The sequence below is a fragment of the Pelodiscus sinensis genome, chromosome 18 (genome assembly GCF_049634645.1).
Source record: "Pelodiscus sinensis isolate JC-2024 chromosome 18, ASM4963464v1, whole genome shotgun sequence".
Lineage (NCBI taxonomy): Eukaryota > Metazoa > Chordata > Testudines > Trionychidae > Pelodiscus > Pelodiscus sinensis.
Window position 1 is genome coordinate 235979 of NC_134728.1, and position 14305 is coordinate 250283.

Consider the following 14305-nt stretch of genomic DNA (forward strand, 5'->3'; position numbering starts at 1 on the left):
CTGCCTCCTCTCCTCCTGCCCCAGGCTGCGTGGGAGGGGGCTTTTAGCAGCCCTGAGAATGCCTTGTGCACCAGGGCCCAGGGAGCCCGGCCCTATCGGCTTCAGCCAGAGAGGGAGCTCAGTAGGGAAGGGTGCCTAGGAGACAGAGTGGCCTTGTGCTGTGTGTGTGTGTGTGTGTGTGCACGCGCGCGCTGTATGTGTGCGTGTGTGTTCATGTGTTCTGTGTGGGCGCGTATTCTGTATGTGTGCGCGATCTGTGTGCATGTGTATGTGTGTATGTGTGCTGTGTGCGTGGATGCTGTGTGTGTGAGCGCGCTCTGTGTGTGTGTGCGCTGTGTGTGTCTGTGTGCATGTATGTGCTGAATGTGCTGTGTGTGTGTGTGGTGCAAACAGGCTAGAAGTTGCTTCCCCCCCTCCCCTCCCCTCTCCTCTGCAGAGCTCCGCAGGGGGGCGGAGAGGCTTCCCGGTGCCAGCGCTGCGGGGCCTTTGGCACTGGGGCTTGGCTCCTGGCCGGCGATCAGAGCTGCAGGCGCTGGCCCAGCGGAGGCGGAGGAAGGGGGGAGATGGCGCCTGCCGAACAGGCTGGTGGGGAGCCGAGTGCTCGGACTGGGGCTGGTCCCTGCACACGCTGGGGGGGGGGGGGGATGCCCTGTGCTGGGGGGCTGTAGCAGAGCAGCAGGGTGGGGAGAAGGGGCAAAGCAGAGAGAGACCAGCGAGAGTCGTAGCCGCCTGCCCACACGGCCCAGCCACAGCCGCTGACAGCCAGGGCCAGTGGAAGGGGCTGGCAGGCAGGGCCCTGCTGGCTGAGAGCTGGCACAAGCGGGGGCTGCGGTCAGATGGAGCCCTGCTGATGGGTTGGTGGTTTCGGCATTTCTGCTGGATTTAGGTAAAGGATGCTGTGGCCCTGGAAGGGGCCTGGCCAGAGGGGCTGGGGGCTCCAAGGCTGGACAAGCCAAGGGCCGGTGAGGGAAACTGAGGCCGAGTTGCTGCATCTGCCACAAGGGGATGCGCTGGGGTGGCAATGTCGCTGCTGGGCCCTAGGAAGCCCGGCTATTTAGTCCAGTGTTTAAGCATCTTGACAGGCAGGAAGGTTTTCCTAATGTCCAACCTAAACCTCCCTTGCTGCAGTCTCAGCCCATTGCTTCTTGTCCTGTCCTCAGGGGCCAAGGAGAACAATTTTTCTTCCTCCTCCTTGTGACACCCTTTTAGATACCTGAAAACGGCTATTACATCCCCCCTCAGTCTTCTCTTTTCCAAACTAAACACACCCAAGTCTTTCAGCCTTCCCTCATAGGTCATGTTCTCTAGACCGTTCATCATTCTTGTTGCTCTTCTCTGGACCCTCTCCAATTTCTCCACATCTTTCCTGAAACATGGTGCCCAGAACTGGACACAAGACTCCAGCTGAGGCCTAGTCAGCACAGAGCAGATCAGACGTGCCTTACTCTTCGTGATCTGAGGAACACTGGTGTCGACAGGTGCGCCCTCAGCATTGGATTGAATGGGTCTTTGCTAGACCCACTAAATCAAACTCCGGAAGATCAACCTGCTGCGGCATCCATCTTCCGGAAACTGAAGACATGGGCTGAATGAATTTTCTCCCCTTGTGAGCTGCGGCCCCACACAGGGCTGTCAATGCGACCCAGCACGGCCCACACATGGCGCTGTGAGTCGGGCAGGGCTGGGAGCTGCGAGTCGGCAGTGAAAGGGCAGAGGCGGGTTCATGCATCACACGTTTATTGAGAGAAAAGGTTCTTTGCCAGCGCAGTGGCCTGGGCTGAGCTGGCCAGAGAGGGACACACCCCTAAGCTGCAGCACCAGCTCCTGGCTCCCTGGCCGGGGCCCCAGCGTCAGGACACGGACCAGTCCCTCAGCAGGGCACCCCAAAGCGGCTAATGCAGAGGGGAGGGGCAGGCTTGGGAGAGCAGCTACCGGAAGGGGAGAGCGACTGGGTGAGGAGCATCCTCCCTAGCCTGATCCGTAGCAGAAGGACCCTCAGCCTGGCCCCGGCGTCAGGCAGGCTGGATGGGGAGGCCAGCAGAGAGGTCCCAGGTCCCCTAGGCCTGGGGCAGAGGTGGGAACTTATGCCCTAGAGAGGAAGAAGAGACATGAGTTAGAGGCTCAAGTGAGCCTGAGATGATGGCTCTGGCCAACATGCCGTGCTCGGCTCCATCCCACACCCATCGTGTACTGTTAGCAGATGGGATGGACGGTGTGTTCAGGGGCACGCCCCTGGGGCTCGCTGCATTGGGAGATCAGACACACGGCCCGGGCTCCCAAGCCGCCCACACCAGCACCCCAAATTGTAAACTGGACAAGTGTTTTCGTTTCCAATCTGGTCCCAGACGCTGCGATTCCCGCGCTCTCCCTGTGGATCTACGTCAGGGAAGGCTGCCCTGCTCTGCTGGGTGCCTTCTCCCGAGCTCTGCAGAGATGCTGGTGGGGGAGGCCTTCTCTGAGTCACTTATGTCCATGCTTGGGATTGCAGCCACTTGGCTGCGTGTTCCCCCCGCCTCAGCCCTGCTCTGCAGACATGGAGCACAAGGACAGGGGGACAGGCATGTGTGGGGCCTCTGGAAGCGCAGGGCCCCGGGCAGCCGTCCCGCTCGCCCTTCCCTACATCCACCGCTGGTCTGAGGCAGCCTGGCCCTGACTCCTGTACCCACGTCGGTCACGTCAGTGCTGGGCTGTATCCTGGAGGAGCAATAACCCCCCCGTTCTACTGGCTGGCGGAGCCTGTTCTTGCTGCCACGGGGGTGCAGGATCGGGGGGACCCCGACTCGCTGTCACACCACTCCGTCTGTCCATCTGTCCATCTGCAGCGCGCATGAAGTTAGGAGGCAGGTTCTCTGGCTGTCACTAGCCGGGGTTCTCTGCAGCAAAGAACAACCCCCGGCTGTCACACCCCTTGTCCGTTCCCAGGGACACCAGCCCAGCCCTGCCAGCTCCCCGGGAGCCAGGGTGCGACTGGAGGTCAAGGGACCGGGCCAGGGACGAAGAGACTCCTCTGCCTCCTGCCCCCGGCGTCGCGAGCTGGGCCTGGGAGCTCACCATTGGGCAGAGAGTCCAGGAAAGAAACCGTCACCGCCCGTCTGAGCAGAGCCAGCCCGGCGCCCGGGGCAGTGACCCATCCAGGGCCTGGTGACCCTGCTCAGATAGGGCCACATCCCCCAAGGCTCCCAGTGTGTCTGAGCCAGGGCAAACCCACAGGAGCCTGGTCTGACCCCCAGTGGTTCTCGGTCGCATGCAGACCCGGCTGCACCCGGTACCCCAGCACTTTTCCCCTGGAGCACGGGACTCGTCCCCTTTCTGGCCGTTCACACACCCCCAGGCCCCTGGGTGTGGGGCAGAGCTCAGGTCTCTACAATACAGACAGGCCCGGGCAGGGAAGCCGTGTCCTAAAGCTGCCCTGACAGTGCCCCCCCTCGCTGCCCAGCTTCCGCCGAGGAGGGGCAGGGTTGGCAGCTTTTGGAGATGTCGATGGTGCCCAGAATGCCCGGAGCCTGTTCCCCTCCCCCGTCCAACCTCCTTCATCCCGCCCCCACCGCAGGCTTTGGGAAGGATGCGACGCGGGACTCTCACCCCTACCGGGCTCCAGCTGCGCTGCACGTGCAGCACCCCACAGCTGGCTTGGGCGTGTGCGAGAGCTGGGAACCACCCCCAGCTCCACGGGTGAGAGAACGTGCATAAGAACATAAGAACATCAGAACGGCTGTACTGGGTCAGACCCAAGGTCCATCTAGCCCAGTATCCTGTCTGCCAACAGTGGCCAGCACCAGGTGCCCCAGCGGGGGTGGACCGAAGACAATGATCAAGCGATTGTCTCCTGCCATCCCTCTCCAGCCTCTGACAGACAGAGGCCAAGGTCACCATTTTATCCCCTGGCTAATAGCCTTCTATGGACCTAACCTCCATGAAATTATCTAGCTTCTCTTTAAACTCTATGGGTATGTCTACACTACCCCCCTAGTTCGAACTAGGGGGGAAATGTATGCATACCGAACTTGCTAATGAAGCCTGGGATTTGAATTTCCCGGGCTTCATTAGCATAAAGCCGGCGCCGCCATTTTTAAAAGCCGGCTAGTGCGAACCCCGTGCCGCGCGGCTACACGCGGCATGGGCTAGATAGTTCGAACTACGTAGCCATTCCGAACTATCTGTACTCCTCATTCCACGACCAGGAGTACAGATAGTTCGGAATGGCTACGTAGTTCGAACTATCTAGCCCGTGCCGCGTGTAGCCGCGCGGCACGGGGTTCGCACTAGCCGGCTTTTAAAAATGGCGGCGCCGGCTTTATGTTAATGAAGCCTGGGAAATTCAAATCCCGAGCTTCATTAGCAAGTTTGGTATGCATACATTACCCCCCTAGTTCGAACTAGGGGGGTAGTGTAGACATACCCTATTATAGTCCTAGCCTTCACAGCCTCCTCTGGCAAGGAGTTCCACAGGTTGACAACAGGCTGTGTGAAGAAGAACTTTCTTTTATTAGTTTTAAACCTGCTCCCCATTAATTTCATTTGGTGTCCTCTAGTTCTTCTATTATGGGAACTAATAAATAACTTTTCTTTATCAGCCCTCTCCACACCACTCATGATTTTATAGACCTCTATCATATTGGAAAAAAGAAGATTAAGGGGGGACATGATAGCGGTTTTCAAATATCTAAAAGGGTGTCACAAGGAGGAAGGAGAAAATTTGTTCCTCTTGGTTTCTGAGGACAGGACAAGGAGTAATGGGCTTAAAGTGCAGCAGGGGAGGTTTAGATTGGACATTAGGAAAAAATTCCTAACTGTCAGGGTGGTCAAATATTGGAATAAATTGCCAAGGGAGGTGATGGAATCTCCCTCTCTGGAGATATTTAAGAACAGGTTAGATAGACATCTGTCAGGGATGGTGTAGACGGAGCTTGGTCCTGCCTTGAGGGCGGGGGGCTGGACTCGATGACCTCTCGAGGTCCCTTCCAGTCCTATGATTCTATGATTCTATGATATCCCCCCTCAGTCTCCTCTTTTCTAAACTGAAAAGTCCCAGTCTCTTTAGTCTCTCCTCATATGGGACCCGTTCCAAACCCCTAATCATTTTAGTTGCCCTTTTCTGAACCCTTTCCAAGGCCAAAATATCTTTTTTGAGGTGAGAAGACCACATCTGTACACAGTATTCTAGATGTGGGCGTACCATATTTTTATACAGGGGCAGTAATATATTCTGGGTCTTATTTTCTATCCCTTTCCTAATAATTCCTAGCATCCTATTTGCCTTTTTGACCGCCGCTGCACACTGTGTGGAAGTTTTCAGAGAACTGTCCCGATAACTCCAAGATCTCTTGAGGTCCCTTCCAGTCCTATTATTCTATGATTCCATGATTCTATGATTCTTTCCTGATTTGTTGTAGCCAAATTAGCCCCATCATATTGTACGTATAGTTGGGGTTACTTTTCCCGATGTGCATTACTTTACACTTATCCTCATTAAATTTCATTTGCCATTTTGTTGCCCAATCACTCAGTTTGGTGAGATCTTCTCGGAGTCCCTCACGGTCTGCTTCTGTCTTGACTATCCTAAACAGTTTTGTATTATCTGCAAACTTTACCACCTCACTGCTTACCCCTTTCTCCAGATCATTTATGAACAAGTTGAAAAGGAAAACGTGGGCCCTTAGCTCCCCCAGCCGGCCTCCTGCCCCCCAGGCCAGGCCTAACACCAGCTGGAGCCCATCACCCTGGACCCGCCTCCTTCCCCGGGGACCCCCTCCTTCCTCCTCTCCTCTCCCCCAGCCTCCCTCACTTTCTCCCGGCTGGGGCAGGAGGTTCTGGTGTGGGACGGGGTGGAGGCTCTGGGCCAGGGTAGAGGGGTTCAGACTGTGGGTGGGGGCTCCAAGCAGAGGCTGGGCAGGGGTGCAGGTGGGGGTGCAGGCTGTGGGCTCAGGGAGGGAGATCAGGGAAGGAAGGACTCAGGGCTGGGGCAGGGATTTTGGGTGTGGCAGGAGGGTTACGGTGTCAGTTCTGGGAGGGGCTCAGGGCTGGGGCTGGGCTGAGAAAAGGGCTGAGCTTCCCTCGGGCGGTTCCCAATCGGCGGCGTTACGGGCTAAGGCCGCCCCCTGCCTGCCCTGGTCCCCCAGCACTTCTGGGAGTGGCTGGCACGTGCTGCAACCCTGGGGCTGCGCCCCCCTGCAGCTCCCCTGGCCGCAGTGCCCCCTGCCTAGCCACTTAGAGCTGCGGAGCCGGTGTGGGGGCAGGCGGCAGGACGGGGCCCTGCAGCTCTCCTAGGGGCCGCAGACATGGGCCCCGGCCGGGCGCGGTGCCAGGCCAGAGCAGACAGGGAGCCCCCCTCAGCCCTGCGGGACTCCTACCGGCCTCACAGCGCCCAGTCTGCCTGCTGTGGCTGCTGGGGGACAAGGCCCGATGGCGGGAGACTCCAGGCAAATCCGGGAGTTGGGGCTTCCCCAGCAAACGGCTTCCTGCCGCCCTGGCCCGAGGGGACAGCTGATGGGAAACTGCCCAGAGCGGGAGCAGAGCGTGCGCCAGGAGGGGCGGGAATGGCGCGGTCAGCGCGGGGCAGTTCCCGGGAGTGCGGGGAGCCCCGACAGAGCCCCCTGGTGTCCCAGCAGGACCCCCGACTGATCCTCCCCGGGATGTTCACGGGGGTAGTTTGATTTCCAGCTGGGGGGGCGGGTCCAAACAGGCCCAGGGGTCTCTGAGTGGGAGGCAAATTCTGCCTGGGCTTGCAGGGCTGGCCCCTCTGGGGGGTCACGGCTGCTCCTGCGACCAGGTGCCTGTCCTGGGGCTGGGTCTTGCCCAGGGATCCGGGTCTCACCTCTGGGTACCGGTCGCATGCAGACGCGTCCACACCCGTTACTGCAGCACTTTTGCCCTGGAGGACAGGACTCGTCTCCTCGGCATCTCCCCACACAGATCCCCATTCTTGTGGGCTTGGGGCAGACCCCAGGTCTCCCTGCAATGCATAGCAGGCACGAGGCCGTCAGTCCAGTGTCCTAACCCCGCCCTGGCACCGTCCCCCGCTGCCTGCACAGCTTCTGCCTAGGACAGGCCTCTGCCCGCCTGGCGTCCTGCTCCGCAGGGAGAGACCCGGTGCCCAGAGCGTCCACCCGCCGGGCGAGACTCTGCCTCCCCGTCCCTTCCCCCGCAGCGGGACCCTGCTGCTGAGCCTGCACGAGGTGGGAGGGCTGCTGGGCTCTCCGGGTCAGCCCCTGGCCGACCTCACCCGGCACCGCCAAGGAGGTGGGAGCCGCGGGCGCCCTGGGAGAGGAGGGTCATAGTGTCCAGTGGGGAGAGCCCTGCCCGGCCCCCTCTCCTCCCACCTGCACTAGCCCGGCCCCGGCCAGGAGCCCCCATGCTCACCAGGGCAGACCCCCCGCCCCACAGAACAGAGCAGGGCAGGGGAGGGCGCTGCCGCGGTGCCCTGGGCTGGGCGGGCCGGCGGCTCCTCTCTGCTGACCCCGCGCTCTCCACTCACCTCCAGCCGCAGGCGGCAGCTCAGCCCAGAGGGCCAGGAGCCCCAGGAGGAGGAAGATGGTCCCTGACTTCATGCTGCTGCCAGGAGCCAGGTCTCTGCCCAGCGCTGAGCCGGGCTGGGATTTATACCCTGCCCAGGTGGGGGAGGGTGGGGCTGGCTCACAGCTCAACAACAGGGACCTAATCTCCTCCTGACCCGTTTCCCCACAGAACCCGTCTCCTGGCCCCCAGGGGCAGGCCCCTCCCCTCTGGGCAGGGCCGGCTGTTGAGAAATCCCCTTGGAAGGCGGGGAGCAAAAACCTGTTTGTGGGGAGCTAACGCCCAGGCCGTGCGGGATGGGATCCCGGAGCGGGAGGCTGCAGCACACACACGTGGAGCAGCTCAGTGGGGCCTGCCCCTGGCCATGCTCTGCCCAGCCCCACAGCGTGTAAATGCCCCCTGGGGTGGGCTGGTGCCTGGATCGGCAGCTCAGATCCACCGGCTCCGTCCACACTTGGTGCTCGAGGGGCGATGTCGGCTCGTTGGACAGGCCTCACCCAGCTCGTGAGACAAGAACCGGGGTGCAGACGGGGGAGTGACTATTATTGCCCGATTTGTGTTCTTCTCTGGGCACAATCTGTGCACTCCACACTGTTCAGAATATGCCAGACATAGTGCCCCCGAGCCATTGTGTGTGACACACGCACCCCTGGCTAAGGTGGGGGCCCCCTTTTCCTGGGGCAACTCAGACTGCTCTCCCCTTCCTTTCGGACATCAAAGCGCTGGCTGGCAGCGTGTGGGATTCTGAGTGAAATCCAGGCCTCTAGTCACCCGGTAATGTGGGGTCAGAAGCCCATTCTGCACGTGTGCTGAGGTTACAGCAGGCAGAGCCGCCCAGCACTGTGGGAAACACTGCAGTTAGTCTGCCTGGCCAGTCCCAAGTTGTGCTTCAGGGCTCCCAAAGGAGCGGGACAAAAAGAAAGCGCCCAGCCTCTTTACTGCATTGCAGTTCCCTGGCTCCCAGTCACCACCTAGGGCCAGTGCAGTGAGAAGTTATTTGAAAGCTCTGCTCACACGTACGGATCTAGGGCTGGGTTTATTCAACATCTTTATTCATGACCTGGCCGAGGGGATGGGTTGCACCCTCAGCAAGTTCGCAGATGACAAGCCAAGGGGAGAGGCGGATACACTGGAGGGCAGGGAGAGGGTCCAAAGTGACCTAGACACACTGGAGGATGGGGCCAAAAGAAATCTGCTGAGGTTCAACAAGGACAAGTGCAGAGTCTTGCCCGCGGGACAGAAGAATCCCAGGCATTGGTACAGGCTGGGGACTGACTAGTTAAGCAGGAGTTCGGCAGAAAAGGCCCCGCGGGTTCCAGTGGATGAAAAGCTGGAGATGAGTCAACAGGGGCCCTTGTAGCCAAGAAGGCCAATGGCGTATTGGGGGGCATTAGGAGAAGTATTACTGACAGATCTAGGGAAGTGATTATTCCCCTTTATTCAGCACTCGTGAGGCCACATCTGGAGTGTTGCATCCAGAACTGGGCCCCCCACTACGGAAAGGATGTGGACGCATTGGAGAGGGTCTGGCGGAGAGCTGCCAAAATGCTGAGGGGGCTGGAGCCCATGACGTGTCAGGAGAGGCAGGGGGATTTGAGATTATTTAGTCTGCAGAAGAGAAGAGCGAGGGGGGATTTGAGAGCAGCCTTCAACTTCCTGAAGGGAGGTTGCAAAAGGCTGGAGAGAGGTTGGTCTCAGTAGTGACAGACGGCAGAACAAGGAGCAATGGGCTCAAGTTGTGGTGGGAGAGGTCTAGGTTGGAGATTAGGAAAAACTATTTCCCTAGGAGGGTGGGGAAGTGCTGGGCTGGGTTCTCCAAGGAGGGGGTGGAATCTCCATCCCTAGTGGTTTGAACTTTGACCAATCCCTGGCTGGGATGATTGAGTCGGGGTTGGTCCTGCCTTGGGCAGGGGGCTGGACTCGATGGCTCCTGCAGGCTCTGCCAGCCCAAGGATTGTATGATTCCATAAAAGGGTGGAAGTGTTGCCAATTTGTGGCCACTCGGACGTTGTGTTGAATGTGCGAGGTGAACTTGCATGGGCAATAAAGCAGTTCCATTTACCCCTCCGCTCCCGGCTCGCCTGTTTCTTCTCTAACACAACCCTCCACCTTTTTCCTGCCTGTAACGCCCCCAGGCTACCTCGGGCGGCTCACTTTGTTCTCTTGCTGTTTGGGATGAAACAGTCTCCTGTGAGGCCTGCAACTCCCTCACCATCGTGTGCAGCCTGCGAGCCTCCTGGAGAGTCCCCGGCCTCAGAAGCAGCAGTGACAGCAGTGTCCCAGCTCTCACACCTCGTCACGAGCCTCGTCAGAGTGACCGCTTTCCCGAGAGCCCAGCTCCTGCACTCAAGTGATCTGTGAGGATTTCTGCCTTTGCTGTCAAAGAAAAGGGACGTTTCTAGCCCTTGTGGCTGTGCAAAAAGCTCCCAGCCGTGATCCCAGTGCTCCCTACGGGCTCCAGAAGCTAAAGGCAAACCCAAAGACCCCACACTGAGTATTTTAAATACTCTCGTGATTTGAAAGCCAATCTCATGATCTCTGGGGATCCTGACTGTAACGGGTGCAGCGGCTGGTGAGCGCCCTGCTGCGGCCAAGTGGCTCTGTGCCGGATCCTTGCCTGGTTGTCCAGTTGCCCTCAAAGTCCTGGAACCAGGCCTGACTAGCCTTGTCCACGGTGATAGTAAGTCTCTGCTTGTGGCTGGTCTTTGGCTTGTGGGGCTGGGTTTCCCCCAGATCTAGGCTCAGCTCACACTGGGAGCTAGCCGTAGTGCTGATCCACCCCCCTTCTGGCTGGGTCAAGCTGCTGAAGGGAACTGGCAGGTCCCAACCCTGCAGCTTCTTTTATACCCCTCTGCTGGGTCCTGATTGGCTGCGGCTGAGACAGCCACTCTGTAGTGTCTGGAGGACCTCTTCTCCGCTCCTCCTGCTGGGATGGGGGCAGCAAGGGCATCAGCCTCCTGGAGGGGGCGTCGGGGCCTAGTCCAGCCCATCCCACTGACTCACGCCTTTTCTTAGGATTGACAATAAGTTCAGTATTTTATATCTATATATCTCCTGTGCTTGGTGAATGGCAAAAAAGGGAAGAGAAAGTCAGTTACGTCTTTCTACCATTGTTTCACTTGCATTCAAGAGTGAATAGCAAAAGGACTATTCATTGACAGGCCAAGTGCTGCAGGCATCTCGGGGCGGTGGGCAGAGTGGGAAGCTGGGGGGGAGCCCGGCTGGCACCCTGCTCTGCACACACTGGCGCAGAGTCTGTGAGCTGGCTAAGCTGCGTCTGGCCCAGGTCTAGGCAGCGGTGGGGAATGGCCAGGCCCTGGTGCTCCGTGCTCCCTGGGGCTGCCCGGGGTCCTGAGGCATGTTCTGGCGTAAATCAGTGGTTCCCACCTGTGGCCTGAGGACCCCTGCTGGTCCGCGATGGTACTGCCGGGGCTCCGTGGATCGTTATAAGTAAGGTGTGCCCGAGCATTATTTGTCTTTTCCCTCCCACCGGGAGGTGGATCCTTGACATTCCCCTAGACTGAAAAGGGGCCTGTGTGCGCCAAAAGGTGGGAACCACTGGTGTAAACCAACGAAGGGTATGTGAGTCACAGCCCTTGAGTCAGGGGGTATTGGAGCCCTGGAGTCACTTTGCTGCCATAGGCAGGCTAGAGCCAAACGCCTGGCTTCACTCACCTTCCGTGTTGTCTCGGTTTTTGCCAGAGCCGCATGGGAAAGCACAGGGTTACCAGCCTCCAGAGGCTACAGATAAATCTTTAATGAAAGGTTGTGTCATGTAATGAAACCTCCAGGAATACGTCCAGCCAGCCCTGGCAACCCTAAAATACATCCCCAGGAAGCCGTGAGCAGCTCCACCTGGGGTGATGTTTCACCCTCGGAGCCTACTGCTGTGAGCCAGAACCTTGCGATCTTTGCACTCGGTGGGCCCACCAGACAGACAACCAAGCCCGTGCCTGCTCCAAAGATTGCAAGGCTCAGCCCAGGCTGTGTGTGCCCGGGCAGGGACAGCTGTCGTCTCTCTTGGGGACCCTCGGAATGGCCTTGTCAGCGTGTGGAGGAGACTCCATTCCCTGCAGTAGTCGGGGGAAACACGCTCAGTCGGGGGAAAGAAGTCAAAGTCAAAGATGTTAAATCTCAGTCTACACTCCCCAACGCCAGCTCTGCGGGGAACTCGACCGGCGGGAAGTGAATCTTCAGGAGCTGGGAGCAGGGGGGATCGCTGGCCCGACCTGCCTCTGCAAAGTGGGCTCTTTCTCTTCTCTGCGCGGGGCATTCCCAGTGGCTGCTAGCAGCAGTTCAGCTCCAGGAGGGTCATGGAGGGACGATTGAGGCGTGCCGGAAGCAGAGCATTGGTCTTCCACACACAGTTCTAAGGTAAACCACTGTGTTCCGCGGGCCAATATGGAGTCTGTGAACTCTGACCCCTGGCTCCATGTTGTCACCGGGCCTGTAAAGAGCCAGGGCGCTGGGCCTGCACCGGCTCTGGATGGCTGGAACTGGTTTTCCCGCCAAAGCTGGGCCCCGACGTTCCCTCACCTCAGGGCTCCTCCTGCCACAGGGATGGCAGGGGGCCTCACCCGCGCCTGTGCGCTGCCGTGCCTCAGAGATGGGTTTGCGCAAGGGCCCGCCCGTTTCCTCCTCGAAGGCTTCACATGAGCCGGGGAGACGTAGGCCCTGGGCCTCGCTGCCGCATTCTATCAGCACCTGCGTTTTGCACGAGAGATAGGTGCCCGTTTGGGGCACTGGCTGTCCTGTTGAAGAGCCACGGGCAAGTTTTGTAAGGCTGGGAACTGAGCGTCATGCTTGGGTCACTGGTCACTGCAGCATGTGTGTTTATGTCCCCCTCTTGTCCCAGTGCTGCATTAGTACCCTTAATGCAATTCTCTTCTTTATCCTTTACCTGCTGTCTCCTCGCTATTTCTATTTAGGTTAGCTGGGTTATTCCACAGAAGATCGATCCTGAAGATCAGGTGGCTCTGCACCTGCTGAGAAAAGGGGCTTTCCTATTGTTATTCTCTCCCCCATTATATAGGTTAAAAAGGAGTCCCCTTCGTCCCCTTGAGCTAACACAGCCAAACCTCAGCAGCTCCCAGACAGCGCTGCCCAGGGCTCCGCGGCAACTGTCGGGGCTCAGAGCTCTGGCTGCTGCCACGGGCACAATAATCGACAGAGCCCTGGGAAATTGCCCCCTTCCTCTCCCTCGCCCTCTGTCAGCGGCTCCGGCTCTCGCACCGTCCTGGTGTCAAAATGTTGGTGAGAGAGACTCTGGGGGGTTCCTGCATCTTCGCCTTCGTTCCAGCTCATGAGTTCAGGAGCATGTTAATTATGAACTGAGCTGGGAAGGAGTGATGACCCAGCCCTAATGCAGCATGTATTGCAGAGATGTGTAAGATAGCCGACTTTGCCATCTCAGCAACAAGCCTGCTCCAGGAACTTTGTAATCAGGGTGTGTAATTTATTTCCTTTCGCAATTTTACTCTCAACCTTTCAGTTCTTTCCTTTATTACTGAACCTTTAGACGTTAGATTCTGAAGGACTGGCCCCGCGTGCTCTAGTGGGTAAGATCGGAGGGACAAATTGACCCGGGAATGTGGCTAGTTCCTGTTGGATCTGGTGAGATTGGTTTTCAGAACCTCTCATCTGTGCAAGGATGGGCGCTGGCTGTGGCACAGGAGAAGCGGGAGATTCTAAGGGGATTTGCTGGTTCAACTTCTGGCTAGTCGGGGTGGCAAACAGAAGTGCTCTTTGTGACAGGTTTGGTGCTGATAGTGGGGACCCCCAGTCTTGAGCTGTAAGTAGCCCTGGGTCTAAGCCATTTGCCCTGATTTGACCTTCTCAGCCGGGCCCCCAGAAAAGCTGCTCTATTGCATGTGGCAGTAAGTCAAATACCTTGTAGGAACGTAAGAACATCAGAGCGGCCAGCCTGGGTCAGACCAAAGGTCCATCCAGCCCCGTGTCCTGTCTGCCGGCAATGGCCAATACAAGGTGCCCCCCGAGGGAGTGAACAGAACGGGCAATGGCCAAGTGATGCCTCCCCCGTCGCCTATTCCCAGTGTCACCCAGGAACTCGGTAACAATAATAGAACTGAAAATGTAGACCAGGATCTGATCTTGACTTTGTTGCTGACACCAGAAGCACAGGTCCCCTGACAACTGGATCTATCACCAGTGACTCTTATGGCCCGACTAAAAACACGACTCAAATATAAGTGTAACCAATCTATGAAAGAATGTGAACAGTACACAGTATATGACAACACAGAACAAAGGAACCCCAGTACAACCAGAAAACAGTAAACCAACCCCACCCCCTCGAGGCAGAGCAGAGAAGAAGAGAGAAAAGGATGAACGGTCTAGAGAACATGACCTATGAGGGAAGGCTGAAAGAATTGGTCTTGTTAAGTTTAGAACAGAGAAGATTGAGGGGGGACATGTGTCACGTTACTGGATTTTGAAGGGAGCAGCCAGATCACTGATGCACCCATAGGTGGGGGAGTTGGCCCCAAGAATGGTATAAAAGGGGGGCCATGTGGGGTGTTGAATAGGAGCTTGCTGTCTGCTGATCCTGTGTATGCTATTTATGTGAGTGTATAATGTCTGTGTGTGTAGGTAGGAATCTGTAATCTGTGTGGATACTGAATATTTCTCTGAATGTGGTTGAGCATTGGGCACTCAGCACTTCATCCCAGAGGCAGCAATGCAGGGATCGAAGAGCCAGGAAGACCTGTGAACCCATCCTGGTGCTAGGATGTGCAACAAGAACTTTTAAACCAGCAGCTGTAACATCTCTGCT

General features: G+C 57.8%; 1 protein-coding gene across 2 annotated transcripts in view; it reads right to left on the reverse strand.

Annotated features, from left to right (window-relative positions):
• Positions 1-1709: 1709 nt before the first annotated feature.
• LOC112546280 (uncharacterized) overlaps positions 1710-14305 on the reverse strand; it is a 150885-nt gene continuing 138289 nt past the window's right edge. The window contains exon 6 of one of the 2 annotated variants that reach the window (XM_075900788.1): positions 1710-2089. In XM_075900788.1, the coding sequence (XP_075756903.1) occupies positions 2058-2089 (32 nt within the window). In that variant the 3' untranslated portion in view covers positions 1710-2057. The remainder of the gene's footprint in view (positions 2090-14305) is intronic. The other variant, XM_075900790.1, reaches the window with a different exon arrangement.